We start from the raw sequence: 16,687 nt of genomic DNA on the forward strand, positions 1-16,687 counted from the left end.
CACATCATAAAACGAAATTCATGCTGCTGTTAAGTCACTCCAATTATTCCAATTATATTGTGGGCTCTCAATTAGTCTGTATTTTGGGCAATCCTCGCTGAGTCAGAATAATCCGTCAGTTACTCTACATTGCTTTATGTTCATGCGTATACTCGGGCTCCTTTTCTTGGGTCTCCCAATTGCACCCTCATTTTATAATCGTGATTTTAATTGTGATTTATAATAAATGTGGTGGCACTGCAGAAGAGACTATACATGAAAAACAGCACATACACTTAGCTATAAACGTGCCACATTGCTACACACAGCACAAGTACACTCACATGCTCCGACAGCACATGGTGGTAGCCACTGCATAAATAAAGCTGCGCAAGTTCTTGTGTGAGACGCATGCAGACAATGTTGGCCTTGGACTTAGTCCAGTGATAAGTGAACTCAATCTCTGAACAAGATTGTTTTCTCCAGCATTTCATACACATTTACCTAAGGCCCTCACATTTACCTAACTAATAGAGGCTAAAATTATTATTTATGTAGACATTCAACTCTTATCTGTTGTTCACTCAGAGCTGCACTGGCACCGGCTGGAGTTCTTAGCTGCGTTTGCTTTCAGGGCGTCTGCTGTATTGACGAGTTTGACAAGATGGAACTCCGAGATCAGGTGGCCATCCACGAAGCCATGGAGCAGCAGACCATTTCCATTACCAAAGCTGGCGTTAAGGTAAGCCAGCCCCCATTCCTCATCTCCTAGCCATAGACGATGTCCATGTGTGCATCACTGACCGTGACTTTTCCAATAAACTGTTTTGCAGGCAACTTTGAATGCTCGGACTTCCATCCTGGCTGCAGCCAACCCAATTGGGGGTCGCTATGACCGTACTAAGTCACTGCGTCAGAACATTGCATTGTCACCTCCTATCATGTCACGCTTTGACCTTTTCTTCATCTTGGTGGATGAATGTAACGAGGTGGGCCTCTTCATTGTTTGTGTTCACTGGCTAACACTTGTGAGGTACACGTTCACTTTGCAGTTGCTTTCTTTTTAGTGAGGTGTGCACACTTAGACAAGTACATAGCTTGAGGATATGTGATGTAGTTGACATGTATGGACAGTCATCTACAAAAATCACTCAGAATTCGTGCAACACTTCTTATGCATTCTGCCAAGCCACACGCACTGTGATGCAGCTGGGCTTGAATATGAAGATGACACTGGTGCTGGCAGTGATCAAAGGGCAGGTGAGCCTCTGTGCATTTCTGTGCATAGGCATTGTTGCAATTAATGGAGTAGGCACCAAAACGATTTAATTGCTTGTCTCTGCATTGAATTCACTTTCCAGTATTCCTGAAAGCATTCTGTGGGCAGCATGGGAGTCAGTATGGTGTATTTAACTTACAAGTGACAAAAATTTAACATGGTATGCATTTATTGACTGGTGCACGACAGGTCACTACAGTGATCGAATGCATTACAATCATCCAAGGAAAGATAATACTTTTTTAATGCAAACCAAGTGACAGTTTTGGATTTGCACACCTTACCGCAAAATTGATCGGAATCTATATTTAGAGGGACTCTCCTTAGTTTGAACTACTTCGTATTCGAATAAATTTCTGGTCCTCTTGGAGTTTGAGCTTACGAGATTCTGCTGTATGTATTTAATGAAGTTTCACTGTGCACATATACAGGAATTTTAGGTAAAGCTAAAATCAACATGCAGATGTGGCCTTACAACCTCAAGAAGTTTCAAGTGCTTGTTATGGCCTTGTGGTGTGGTTAATTCTCCCTCCACTTCTTTTTCCTTTCATTAATTACAGGTCACAGACTATGCTATTGCAAGGCGCATCATAGACCTGCATTGCCATCATGAAGATAGTCTTGAGAAAAAATACAGTCATGAAGACATTCAGCGTTACATCCAGTTTGCACGTATGTTTAAGCCTAAGGTAAGCAGGTCCTTTTTATTTCAACTATGGTACCAGAAAAGCCTAGCAGCATTAGCTTGCCGATGCAGAATAATTGTTTTCAGCTGTTTATAGTGGCCTTCAAAGTTTATCTGTGACATTATAGTAACCATTGCTGTAGCAGCTTCCTTCTAGTGGTCATTATCATATCATGAAATGACCACTAGAAGATTACTAACTTATACTAACACTCATACTAACTGAAACATGGCTTACCAATGATATAACTGACAGTGAAGTTCTGAGTGAACTACCGAATTTCGATGTTTTTCGTAAAGATAGGCAGGGTACTCGGGGCGGTGGCGTTCTCATCGCAGTAAAAAAACATCTAATGTGCTCCACAGTTAATGTGGCCACTGACCTAGAAGTTGTGTGGCTTATCATTCGCGCTAATCCGCAGCTACTACTTCTTGGCGTCTGTTATCGTCCCCCCAACGCTAATCCTGACTTCCCCCGCCATCTGAATAACACCTTGAACCAATTAACACAGAAATTCCCGAACGCTTGCATCTTCCTCTTTGGGGATTTCAATTACCCACATATCGATTGGTCAAATTATTCTAGCACAGTTACTAGCACAACAGGAGCTAGAGAATTCTTAGATATCTGCCTTAATTTTAACCTTTCCCAGATGATAACAGAGCCAACGCGCGCAACTCATGTCTCGGCTAACATACTAGACCTCATACTAACCACTCATCCTGAAAGCATGTCCTCCATTAGCTACCTACGCGCAATAAGTGATCACAAAGTAATCCATGCTGTTTTCTCATTTTCACCTACAGTACGTCGTTCAGATCAGAAAACAATCCGCCTGTATGAAAAGGGAAATTATACCGCCATAAACAGCGAACTAATTGCATTCTATCAAGCATTTGAATTAGGTTTTGAAAATCGCTCAATGCAAGAAAACTGGTTACTCTTCCAAAATAAGATGACTAACCTCGTTGCGCAGTTTATACCAACCACCTTACTTCGCTCTAATCGCAATAAACCATGGTTCACTAACGCACTAAAGAAACTGGAAAACAAAAAGAAACGTCAGTTTCGCTTCGCTAAACTGAGGCCAAGTCCTAGCTCCTGGGAAAAATACTATGTATCTGAACGCGCCTACCTGATAGCTATCCGGCAACAGAAGCACTCATTTTTTCATTCAGAACTACCCCGCATGCTCAGCACTAACCCCAAAAAATTTTGGCAGGTTATCAATCCCCAGTCATCCCCTGGTGTCAGAATTTCGAACGATGGTGAAATCTTACCTGATATTGACTGTGCTAAATTGTTTAACAATGCCTTTTCATCTGTGTTTACTGCCGAACCACACGTGCCTCTTCCTGTTTTCACTGTTGCTGCCATGGCTCCAATGCCGGATATTATTTTTTCGCCTGATGGAATATCCTCACTAATTGATAATCTTAAATTATCTTCATCAGCTGGTGTTGACGATATCACGTCAAAGCTTTTAAAAAACACGAAGCGCATCTCTGCCATGTCTTTAACCCTGCTGTTTTCCCAATCACTATCATCAGGCACGCTTCCTAACGAGTGGAAAAAGAGCAAGGTCGTTCCAGTCTACAAATCAGGCAACCGTAATTCACCCTTAAATTATCGTCCAATATCCATAACTAGTATCCCTTGCAAAATAATGGAACACGTCATATACTCACACGTAATGAATTTCCTAGACAGTAATAACTTTTTTCATCCGTCGCAACATGGTTTCCGTAAAGGGCTATCATGTGACACTCAATTAGCTACATTTCTTCATGACCTACACTCAAATCTCGATACTAACACTGTGACCGATATAATTTTTCTTGACTTTGCAAAGGCGTTTGATAAAGTAGCTCATCAACGCTTATTATTAAAACTTTCTCGCTTGAACCTCCACCCTAATGTCCTAGCATGGATAAAAGAATTTCTTAGTAACCGATCACAGTCCGTCAGTGTTAACAATACTACCTCAGAATTTCTTCCCGTAACATCAGGCGTACCCCAAGGTTCAGTCTTAGGTCCCCTCCTGTTCCTAATATACATTAACGATCTTCCATTGCATGTTTCCTCTCAGATTCGTATGTTTGCTGATGATTGCGTTGTCTATCGAACTATTACTAATAGTAATGACTGCATTTCTCTTCAATATGACCTGAACAACATTACAGCCTGGTGTGATCAATGGTTAATGGTACTAAACAATAATAAATGTAAATCTATGTCTATTTCCCGCAGCCGTAATCGGCCTGACTTTATCTACACAATTAATGACACCCCAATCGACACTGTAAACTCTATTAAGTACCTAGGCATAACGATCACGCATGATTTAAACTGGTGCTCGCATATAACTAACATCATATCATCTGCTAACAAAACCTTGGGATTTCTGAAACGCAATCTCCGCAACGCTCCTCAACAAGTAAAACTACTAGCATATAAAACACTGGTTAGGCCAAAACTCGAATACGCATCACCCATATGGCATCCTCACCAGATTTACCTCAGCAACGCATTAGAATCCATACAGAACCGCGCCGTAAGATACATTCACTCGACTTACTCATATGATATCAGCGTATCACCATTAAAAGTAGAGTCTGGTTTGGACACATTAGCGCACCGTCGCCGTATCGCGAGCTTATCATTATTCCATAAATTCTTCACAAGCTCGCTTCGCCACGCACCTTACATTGTACCACCTTCACGCATATCGCTGCGCACAGGCCACCCACTAAATGTTGCTCGCCCTAGCGCGCGCACTGTCACCTGCTCGTCATCATTTTTTCATCGTACAGCTAAAGACTGGAACGGCCTTCCCCACCACGTCGCTGCCATCACCACCTCATCTGCCTTCGTGGATGAAGTAACGAGTATTCTGTCTTCAAAATAAGATAGTGGGCAACCTCCTGTATTTTTGTACCACCCACCCCTTATGTAATACCCCGCAAGGGGTCTTTAAGGTAATAAAATGAAATGAAATGAAATGAAATGAAATGACAATGATAATATATTCATTTGTATGAAAGATTAAAGAACAAAAGGTGTGTTGACCAATATCAAAGCTGAGAACGTTTCCTCTGAAAAGTAGTGCCCTAACTTTCAATGCATGGCCATTGTAGGAAACTGTGCACCGTAAGGCATGCAAGAAGCTTTTGCAGATTTAACCCCCCAATACAACTACTAAGCACCCTAATTAAGCAAAAGAAGTTTGTTTTCATTGCTTTGGCATTTTACTGGCTTTATCATTCATAAACAAACGATTGTGTTATTCTTCGCTCACTCCTTGTTCAGTAACTGGTTCACCTGATGACTTGCTGCATATCTGTGATGAGCATACTAACTGTTAACAGGTCAGCACGGAGGCACGGGACTACCTCGTGGAACAGTACCGGCAGCTGCGGCAGCGTGACGCGGGAGGCCTGTCCAAGTCATCATGGAGAATTACTGTGCGGCAGCTGGAGAGCATGGTGCGCCTCGCTGAGGGCATCGCTCGGATGCACTGCTCAGACCAGGCAAGTGGACCTGAACAAATAAAATTGGTATCCTTGTCGTTTTCGACATCTTCTAAATTTTACAATTTACGATTTTCGATCTTGTGATTTATAACACCATTAATTTTATGGTTCTCACTTCACACCTAGTTCAGGGCAAAACTGATTTCTAAAAAATACAAATACAGTCTTCCACCGGTATTTAGGCCCAAATTTCTTGAAATGGCTTGATTATTCAGATCACCGTAGCAGCTGTCGGAGACTCACACGCAGAATGAATGTATAACATCAGCCAAAGTGTCGGTCATTCTTGCTGTGACTGTCACAGCAAGAATGACAATGAAGTTGGTCAGTATCTCTACAAAACAGTCTGAAATATTTTTCTTAGCAGTCAACGTCATTTTCTACCATGGTCTAGTATTTTCTGGCTTTGACTGCAGTATGTTTTAATCTTACGATTGGCAGTCTGCAGCTGATCTCTTTATAATGAATGCTTTTTTTTAATATTTTGGTTTTTCCATGGCAACAACTGCTCACAGGTCCTCCCCAAGCACGTGAAGGAAGCGTATCGGCTACTCAATAAGTCCATTATTCGTGTCGAGCAGCCCGACATCCACCTTTATGAGGAAGAAGAGGAAGAGAATGAGGCAGAGGGTGAAGACAATGCAGATGCCATGGAGGTTGATGAGCCACCTGTTAATGGGGAGGCACATGGCGAAGGAGACGATGTGAGTGACATTGGCATCATCCAGCCCAAGCACAAGAAGAAGGAAGCGGATGCCAAGAAGCCGCACTTGACAGCTGCTCAGCAGAAGGCACTGACACTATCTTACGAGGACTACAAGAAGACAGCGAACCTGCTTGTGTTACATCTGCTGCGTGAGGAGAGTCGCATGGAAGGTGTGTGCAGGTATCTTCTTTATGCCTTGCAACCTCTGAAGCCTGGTTCATATTGGCACTTGAAGCATGCTGTTGAACATTCTGACTATTACAGTCTGTGCCTGTTTTAACTAGGGGTGTACAAGTGCTTGAATATTACTGAATCAAATTGAATAGTGAACATTTGAATAATTTGAATTTCAAATTGAATATATACTATTTGATTTTTCGAATATTCATGATATTCGGTTTAGAGACTCATGCACTTGTGTGGCATGCACCCCGGAGCCCCTCATGCTCGAACTTGCCATGACCCTCTAGATTTCAGTCTTTGACAGGTGGCAAATCACACCAAACCTGACAATGAAACAATGTGGGTGGTGCCTGCTCTTTACCATCGGCTTGGGCTACGTACATAGTGGTGATAGAGTCGCATGACGCAGTCATTTCATCTGTTACCCAGATTGGCCTTACGAAAGTCGGGATAGCCCTTTTGAATTCTGGAGAAAAACTTGACAGCAAAACTTTTTATGTAATAAATAAAAGATTGCCACAAAACCGGTACGCTATTAAACTGAGAACCCTATTGGTATTCAGTACAGCAGGATGTCACTAATTCATTTGCTTCAGAGATAAAACACACGTGATTCTGTTCAAAAGAAAGACTATCAAAAAGAAAGACTATCAATAAAAAAATATTTTCCAGACCTTCATATACTAGAACCGAGTTGTAATCAGTGCTGGCCTACTAATTCGGTGTTCCCTCTGATAAGAGTAGGTCGTACTGTATACCTTTTTATGTACCCAAGTTACTGATAGCTTGCTAGATTCATTTTTGTTCAATGCTTGGAGACTCCTGAGCATGAGCAGCACTGTATTTTCTTGCCCTTTGTAAGCATTAAATTCCATGAAAATTTTTCTACTATTTGATATTTGATTCAATGTATAGAGTTTTTTAAAATCTTGGTTCAATTCTATATTTGATTCAAAATCTACTGTTCAGTATTCACACACCCCTAGTTATAAGAAATCAGCCTACAACAGACTTTTCGATATAATGCACCGTAGTTCTCGCTTTGTTTGGGACTACTGTATGCTCGCAGTGGGCTATAGCTATATGTTGACTACAAGGAATAACATTCGGAGCACAAAATGTTTTGATGGGGAGATGCAGTCGGCTCTGATGTGCCGATGTTCACTTGGAACAGATTTGACTGAACCGACGTATGCAATGTGCACTCTGTAGCTGTGGTCCCATAAAAAAATGTATTGGAGGTCTTCTATCACAGTTCAAGTTTACTTTTACTCCGTAGTGATCATTTCGGACGCCCTTCATTTGTCATAATAATGTAATAACTACAAGTCCGAGTTATGAAAGGCAGTTGAAATGGCTCATAAAGACAGGCCAGTTAGTTGCTTTGGTATGTGGACCTACTTTAGTCATGGTAGCCTATCATTCTCAGCGCACTGTGTTGTTGCAGTGTTAATTGGTTATGAAACCACGCAGCGGCTCACTTGTGGTATAATATTTTCAAATTATTGTTTGCACTGCAGGAGAGTCGAGTCAGAATGGTCTTGTTGAGTAACTTAATTTTCTCCGCAGAAGTAAATATAGCAAAAGAATGTAGAAGTGTGGCTGGCCTGAACTCAGTGCCATTGGTCTTTTTGTCTTTCTTTCCTTTGCTGCAACAGCCGCAGAGCAGGAAGGGGCAGCAGCTGATGATCATGGTGGTGTTCGGCGCATGGATTTGATCAACTGGTACCTGAAGGAAATTGAGAGCGAAATAGAGACAGAGGAAGAGCTCATCCAGCGTAAGACTATTGTGGAGAAAGTTATTGACCGACTTGTCAACCGGGTGAGTGTTCCCTTAGCCTGAAGCTGCTTTTTAAAATTTCATATGAAACACTAGAGAATGTGCGTGAGTAGGTCCTCTGTGGTTCTTAAACAGAGTTCGCCAGTGCTATTGTCGGTGACGTTATTCTGGCGCCGTGGCTTTCTTAAGCTGTAAGCTGGTGCCTGGTATACTTTTTTTTTTCTATGTAAGCGTGTAGTTGCCATTTTTGCATTGCTAATTTAAACTTTCATGTGTTTGCGATAAGGTTTATTTGTCAATGTACTGCTGTTTGTTTAGTTTTTTTTTTTTTTTCTTGTACTGCATCCAATCAGGCAGCAGTTCATTGTGGCCAGACAAAACCAACTTTTCTAATTTTGTAAAAGTTGTGAGTATTATGTACAACAATCGGTGTTGATAGGTTTTTAAAACAGCAATGAATTCCGTGTGCACTTTTTTTTTTGTTGTTGACCGAAACAGTGACTAGCGGAATAGCGATACATGGTGGTTAATGTTGTATTGCATCCAAGCAGGTGGCACTTGCAACAGATACCATGTTCAGATCCATGAAGAGGTTTCTGTTAGCAGAGATGTTGAGCCAGCAAACTCTGTTAACCCTTCTTAGTTCCTAGGAATGTTACGGTAATTATTACGCCCATGAGGGAAGATGAGAGAGTGTATCTGACTATGAATCGTACCGAAAAATACTCAGTGAAGCGTTTCCGAAAAAAATGTTGCCATTAAGCCAAGATTGGCCTAACGGCAGCACTCCCAAGTTTTTGACATTTACTAAATTCACTTTGTAAACGTCTTGAACATTGCCGCTTGCTCGTTGAGTTCTATGGGCATCCCATGTCTAATGTTCTTGCATCATTATTCTGTAATCCCAGCCTTTTATGTAATACCTCCTGGAGGGGTCTTTTTAATGTAATAAATTGAACTGAACTGAACTAAGGGAGTGAGCAGTAGAATTGACACAGACTAGGGAAAAATCATTCATGCCTCATTCCAATAACATGTATCATATGTTGTTTTGATCAGGTGGCCCAGTATACAGTCACTGATGAGTAATTTGAATTGAGGAGGACCACTTAAATGTCCAAATAATTGAGAGCCAAAATAAGATTTGCCATAAAATATTTCTGCATTCAGAAGTGACCAGAAAAGCTTATCAGTGCAGTACTGTACACACATAAGCTTGAATGTGACCTGGTCAGTTTGCATTTGAACGATTGTCATGGTGTGGCTACAGATAAGTGGAAGTACAATGCATGCATTCCAGCTCCATCCCCTGGCAACTTGAGCAGAGGTCAACCTCACTCTGATAGCTGAATGACCATAGGTTTCTTCGCATCAGTCATTGTCTGGTACTACCCTCACTCTACAGTTAAACCTTGATATAAAGAATTTCAATACTATAAAAGATATTTAAAAAATCTTTGCTGTAACAACGTATTTAACTTTTCATAACTTCATGTCGATAGAACTTGACAATTACAGCTTATGATCTTGACAGCTGTACTTATTTATCCTTTTCTCCGTGACTGCATTTCACCCGTTAACAACTCAATGTAATCGCTCAGCGCAAGACACGCCTGCACGATTTGGAACTTACTCAAACATTATCGCTGATTTTATCTGTTCTGTATGTTCTCGCCGAATCAGATTGTATGCACAACACGAGTTGTGTAGTACAGTGGAACCCCGGTTATACGTCCCTCGGTTTTGCGACGACCCGGGTTTTACGATGGATTAGCGCAGTCCCAGTGAAGTCCCCATAGAAGCAATGCATTAAAAAGCCCGGTTATCCGACGCAATTTTACGCCTGACCTGCGTTATACGATGACCCTCGCGAAGCGCGGGAGGAACGGCGGACGAAAGAAAAGTGCCACGGGTCTCTTTCCTCGCTTCGTCTCTTCACATGCGGAGCGCTTGACACCGCTCGACCGGTTTGCTCCAGCCCTGCCTTGTCTCATCGTTCGTTTCTCTCCCCCCCACCAGCAGCCGCCCCCAACGCTCGCTGTGCTGAAATAGCGCCTTTTCTTCTCCACGATCACTTTCTCCCTCTCCTCTTGGTGACGTCGCCTCTCGTCGCGTTGGGGAAGCGTTTCTTTCCTTACAGTTTCCCAGCAGCAGATCGCCGACAAGGTAGCGCGGAGAGGCCTAGGTTTATCGCACGTGTTCTTCATTGTAATCCTATTGACCAGCGTTCAGCGGAAGTTTTGATTGGTGTGGAGAAATGCGACGCACGATGTCCCAAAAGCAGACAGTCCTGTCGCTCGGCGATAAGCTGAATATTATTGAGAAGCGGAAAAGCGGCACGAAGCCACGAAAGCCAGCATTGCCCAAGACCTTAAGATACCCAAATCTTCACTTAAGACGATCCTGGCAAACAAAGCGGTGATATTGCAGAATGCCAAGAAGTTCGGGCTCAAGCAGAAAGTGGAAAAAGAAGGAAAGCATGAGAAGTTAGAAAAAGTTCTCGTCAAGTGGCTGCAATAAGCACGGAGCTCTGCGATCAACGTTTACGGCGCCATTCTAAAAGAAAAGGCGGACCTTGAGGCATTGCGTCTAGGTATCGACGACTTTCAGGCATCGAACGGATAGCTGGATCACTTTAAAAAACGAAAAAGGATTGTGTACAACCGCTCCTGCGAAAAAAGCACTTCCGTGAACGTTTCAATGGTGAACGAGTGGATGGAGTCGCTGCCGGAGGTGATTGTTGCATAGAAGCCCTGCGACATTTTCAACGCCAATGAGAGCGGTATATTTTACCACATGCAGCCCAAGCAAACCCTTGCGTTTAAGGGCGACAGCTGTCATGGTGGCAAGCGTAGTAAAGAGCGTGTAACGGCACTATTCTGTGCTAATGAGGACAGTTCCGAGAGGCCGCCCATGCTCGTTGTTGGAAAGTTTGCAAAGCCATGGTGCTTTAAGAACTTGAAGACGCTGCCGTGCAGCTACAACTTCAACAAAAAGGCACGAAGGACATCTTCGCTCTTCAGCAATTCTTTGCAGCAGCTGGATAACAAAATGGGTGCTAAGGCGAGGAAAATATTGCTTTCGTGGACAACGCACCGTGCCACCCACCCGATAGGTCCAGTCTGAGGAGCATACAGGTTGTTTTTTTTTTCCCGCCCAACTGCACAAGCCGACTGACTGCAGCCGCTGGATGCTGGTATCATTAAGTGCATCAAGCAAGGGTACCGGAAGCGGTTAGTGCAGCGTCGGCTGGCAGCTATGGAGCGCAGCGAGTCGGAAAAAAAAGATTGCTGTGCTCGACGCCATGCATTTTATTGCCAGTTCGTGGAACGCAGTGTCACCAAGCACAATTGCTAACTCGTTCAAGCACTGTGGCTTTAAGCGAGAGACTGCCTCCTCTGCTGGCGACGCAACAACCTCGATGCCACTCGAGGCCGGTGCAGGCTTTGCCGCCGCCGATTTCGAAGGTTTCCGATTACATGGAGGCCAACGACAACGTTGCGATCTGTGGCGAGGTGTCGCTGGACGATGCCATTGAAGAGGCTTTACCTAGTGCCGACACAGCTGCGACATTGGACGAGGACAACGCCGCCGCCACAGATGCCGTGCCTGTGCCTATCACGTTCGCTGAGGTGCTACGGCACATAGACGGCATCCGGAACTTCATCTGTTCACACAACGCCGTAGAGGACCTCCTTTTGGACGTTGCCCAACTTGCCGGCTTTGTTTAAAGCTTGCGCCAGCTGGTGGGATCGCGGTAGTGGGCAGTGGAGTGCTGTAAAGGTGCGTTTTAATAAAGCTTGATTGGTACCTGTACTGCAGCATTAATTCTTATTGCGTTTACCTTTTTGGTAATTTGGGTTCTCAAGCCCTGCAAGAGTATGTTAGTAGTTTACATTGAATTTCTCGTAAATCCCTCACGCGGAATTAGTGTTTTTATAGGCATGATTTATGTTCGGATTTTACGACGCTTTTTCCTGTTCCCGAGACAGTTGTATAATCAGGGTTCCACTGTACTTTCTGGAAGGCACGCAGGCACCAGTAGTTATCCTGGAACCTTCAACGAGTCATGCATGAAACCCGGCGTGCTTGACTTGCACATCAGATTTTCGACGATCACCGACTGCGCTCAGCGCTATCGTTCTGCTTGACTGTTGTTTGTTATTTCAGGGCACAGATTCGCCCAATAAGGAGTTAATTTTGCAATTCACAGTTTTCACTACCTTGTTCCTCTCCATCACTACAATGTGACATCTGGTGGAGGTAGCTTTGTGTTCATGCACCAGATGTCGCCACGGACCAGCGAGCTAGCCGCAGGCTGCAAGGATTGCTGCTAGAGTATGAACCACTTCCTGAGAAGACCATTGAAATGAAGGCCAAGTCAACAACCACAAGGTAGCCCCAGCATCCCCCATCGTGCTGCAACATCCTAAAGAGCCACCGACCTTCCACGGATCATCGCTTGAAGACCTGGAAAACTGGCTGGAAACATTCAACAGGCTGCAACATTCAACAACTGGAACTTTGATGACAAGCTGCAGCACGTATGCTTCTACTTCGAAGATGCTCAGGGTGTGGTTCAAAGATCTTGAGTCCACCCCCGACTATGTGGGACCTCTTTCTTGGCACCTTCTTAAACACCTTCACGGGTGTCATCTTGCAAAGAGAGGGCGGAAGCGATACTGGAATCCCATGCGCAGCTCCTAAAGGAGAACATTGTGATCTACATGAAAGAGATGATCCTCCTGTTCTACCATGCTGACCCAGACATGTCTGAGGACAGTAAAGTTCGCTTCCTCATGCATGGTGTGAAGCTTTTTTCCAGATTGATTCGCAGTCCACCCAAGACTGTCGCAGTTAACACGTATGCTTATTGATCCTTGTCTCGGGTACTGCATTTCACCTGCTAACAACTTAGTTCACCATATGTCACATTCTAGTGACAGTGAACACAGTAGCGAAAGGTGTGAATCACGAAAGTAACTCTTTATTGGGCAAACCTATGCCCAGAAAAAAAAAAAAAGCAAGAGTCAAGCACAGTGATAGCAGCAAGCACAGTCTCTGATCAGGGAAAATCTTATCTGTGTCAAGCGTGTGTCTTTTATACATGACTCATCGAAGGTCCCAGGGTAATTGCTGGTGCCCATGTGCCTTCTAGAAAGTACCACACAATTTGTGTTGCGCATACAATCTGATTACACTATATTTTACGAGAACATACACAACGGATAGAACCAGCGATAACATATTAGTAAGTCCCAAATCATGCAGGTACGTTTTGTGCTGAGCGGTAACTCTTAAGTTGTTAGCGGGTGAAATGCAGACCCTGAGAAAAGGATAAATGAGCATGCATGTCATTTTTGTGTGTTTCATGTTGATTAAGGTGCAAGCTCTCTAAAACCTCGATAAAATATTGGCAATCTTCAGAGTACCATTAGTACTTTACTATAATGCTTACTTCTAAAACCAGCTTTGATTCAAGTACTAGGGGATGAATGCATCAAGATTTTACCATACACTGCCTCTCCCCATTCATGCAATCGCCGTGACTGCCACACAAAAGCACCAGTCCTACTCACCCCCCACCCAAAAAAAAACGTACAGAGCAATCTCGTTAATTTTGTGAGCAATGTCATTATTGCTCTGTGACATCAGCAAATTTAGCTCTTTGTGATGACATCATAGTAATGTTGATGATGCTGTAGCGGCTGTGAGCAGGCCACAATGTGCAGGCAAGAGCGAGCCGCGAGCGCACCTCCTAACTGGTTTCTCTCTCCACCATCTCCACTCTCCACCTATGGTGAGGAAAGGGAAGGGCAAGCAGTGCCAAGGTGGGCTGAAACAAAAGAAAAACGAAGCCAATTGACACTTGGGATTGGGATTCACGCCGTCAAGTCGTCTCTCTTCTCCACGCATACTTGCGTCCCAACAACGCCAAGTATAACATTTCGAGACCAAGCTTAGTATGAAATAAAAACAAAAAATTTTAAGTGTCACCCTTTTACATGCAAGAAATGTGTGTGTGGTGAAGTTTTGAAAATATGTGTCGCATTCCTTTTAAACGTCTTGTTTGCTGCCGATTGGTTTCCCACAATGGGGTACTGTGATGAAAATTGGAAGGTGGCATGTTCTGAAAACTAGCATTAATTGTTGTGCTCTGCTTCCTTGGCAGGATCATATTCTTATTGAGCTCTCCAGGAGTGGCCTGAAAGGTGCAGAAGCAGATGGTGAAGGAATTGAAAACCCCATCCTGGTCGTTCACCCCAACTTTGTTCCTGAGCTGTCATGAAGAGCACTCTTCAGGATTGCCCACATTTTTTTCTTTCGCCTATGGCATGCCATACTGGGGACATGCAGCAGCTTGTTCACATGTACAAAGTGTATATATACTGTACTGCATAGTGCCCACACTTTCAAGAGACTGGGCCACAGCATCCTCATATTTTTTTATATGTATTTGCACATTTAAGGGCATTGATTATGGCTGGTGTCTGCATTTAGCAGTCCAGTGTTTGTGAACACTGGCATTCGTGTCAGTGAACTTTTAATTGCATTTTGAATTTATATACAATACTCTGCTTTTGCACAGTCATTTTGGAACTTTTAACGTACCCTGTTGAGCACTTGTGCAAGTTACTATGTTAAGTAAAAAAAATGCTGGTTCTTTGTGTTTGTGATGTCATGCATAAGTTAACTAGCTTATTCAGTAACAGTGCCATCACACAAATCAAGTTCTGTATTGCATTGCCATCATAATTTTATGCCACCAGTGGTGTTTTTATGCACACAAGATACTTTCGGAGGTTACGGTGGTATTGGTGGCTAAAGGTACCTCCAAAGAAAGAGCTGAAATGTATTTACTTTATTTGGACTGTAAAAAGCACAAGTGTTATAAATCCTTACTAAATATGTCTGCCTTGTGCATCATAAATGTAATTAAGGTCGCACCTCATTACAGTAAAACTTTTGATTATACAAAACATCTTATAACTAGGTATAGTAAATATAATGGAAGTATAATCGCAATTTATTTTTAAATTTCCAAAGAAACCCAAGCGTCAAAATTTAATCTTAAAGGAACACTAAAGGAAAATATTAAATAAAGCCATTCTGAAAGATTAGGCTTCTTCATTCATAGCAAGAAAAAAGCTTTTGTAAGCAAGGAAATGACGAAAATGGAAGATCGGATTGCCACCAGCTGTTTTGGACCATGGTATGTCCCTCCCTTGTGAAAGTAAAAGTTATTTCTTTTCAATAAAAAGAGGGCGCCAAGACAAAGGCAAGAGCCTGACAAGGTCCTGGTCGCCCGTAAAACAGCTGGCATTAGCACTTCACAACAAATTCACAATGAATTTCTCAAGTGTTGTAAAAAAGCATCTTGTGACATCAGCGCTGGCTATTCTAATTGTTCAACTACAGCTACATGTTAGAATTGAAGAGTTACCTTCTCAACTTGTGATAATATTGCATTAGGGCACAGTAGTCACTCTACATCACCAGCCATTGCTAACTGCACAGTATCAACAGGATTTGGTTTCTGTCAACTGTGCTTGTACTTCAGCTTGATGAATAACAAGCAGCATGCCTTTCAGTGAAACCGTGGTCATCATCCGAGATGTGCCTTTTGCTACAGCGCGCACATCCAGATTATTTTTCGCTAGTCAGCTGGTCAGCCACAGTTCGCCCGTCTATTGGGCGGGCTGGATACCAGCATGCAGACTGCTGTATCGCTTGCACATTGCACTGAGTGAAAACGAACTATTACTCACGCAACCGCTGCAAACGAAAGTGTGGCCGCTGTTGGTGCAATCGTGGATGGATAGCAACCATGGAATTTTGAAAGCACGTAGCCAACATGCACCGAGTCAAAATTGAACAGCGATTTGCCGCATCCGCTGTGGATGAAACCGTGGTCACTATGGATGCCGCAATCACAAATGCTGAATACGCTGTTTCGAAGGTGTGTGGCCAACGCACTCTTAGTCAAAATGAAACTACTGTGTACCTAACCACGGTCGTGATTGACCTGATCACGGGTGACGACTTCGCGGTTCTGAAAGGCACGCGGCTAACGCGCATAAGTGAAAATAAAACTTCTAGTAAGCGCAACCGTTGCGGACAGAACCGAGCACGTGGGCACTATTGACGTGATCACGGATGGCGACTATGGAGTTCTAAAAAGGCGCGGCCAATGCTGTGTCATGTGCATCGGCAAACGTAAGAAGGGCTATAAAGACAAATAAACGCAAAGAATTCCGACGTTCCTGTTGTTTTCCAGTGATATGCAGCTATGCGGACCATGCCACTTTGTTTCAGTTGGACGCTAGCGCCGCTCTTGCACTTTTACCTCGTGCATTTATGGCACTCCAAAGTTTTGCGGCCAAATACGTCCCAATTAATGAGAGTTTGGTGCGATTAAATAATGCATATGCCTTCTAGGACTAGAGTCCAAATTATCCAATTTTGCAAATTAGCAGGTGTTGAATTAACCAGGTTTTGCTGTAATCTATCGATCTAACTCTGCTGAATATTTTCTTTGTG

At 43.2% G+C, this 16,687-nt stretch overlaps 1 protein-coding gene across 1 annotated transcript in view; it reads left to right on the forward strand.

Moving 5' to 3' along the window:
* Mcm6 (minichromosome maintenance 6) overlaps positions 1-16,405 on the forward strand; it is a 33,100-nt gene extending 16,695 nt beyond the window's left edge. Inside the window, exons 11-17 of the mRNA XM_065432160.1 lie at positions 614-721; positions 813-968; positions 1,819-1,947; positions 5,313-5,474; positions 5,993-6,353; positions 8,025-8,188; positions 14,319-16,405. Coding sequence (XP_065288232.1) covers positions 614-721; positions 813-968; positions 1,819-1,947; positions 5,313-5,474; positions 5,993-6,353; positions 8,025-8,188; positions 14,319-14,435 — 1,197 coding nt within the window. The 3' untranslated portion in view covers positions 14,436-16,405. The remainder of the gene's footprint in view (positions 1-613; positions 722-812; positions 969-1,818; positions 1,948-5,312; positions 5,475-5,992; positions 6,354-8,024; positions 8,189-14,318) is intronic.
* The last annotated feature ends 282 nt before the right edge of the window (positions 16,406-16,687 follow it).

Source organism: Dermacentor albipictus, chromosome 4, assembly GCF_038994185.2.
Source record: "Dermacentor albipictus isolate Rhodes 1998 colony chromosome 4, USDA_Dalb.pri_finalv2, whole genome shotgun sequence".
Taxonomy (NCBI): domain Eukaryota; kingdom Metazoa; phylum Arthropoda; class Arachnida; order Ixodida; family Ixodidae; genus Dermacentor; species Dermacentor albipictus.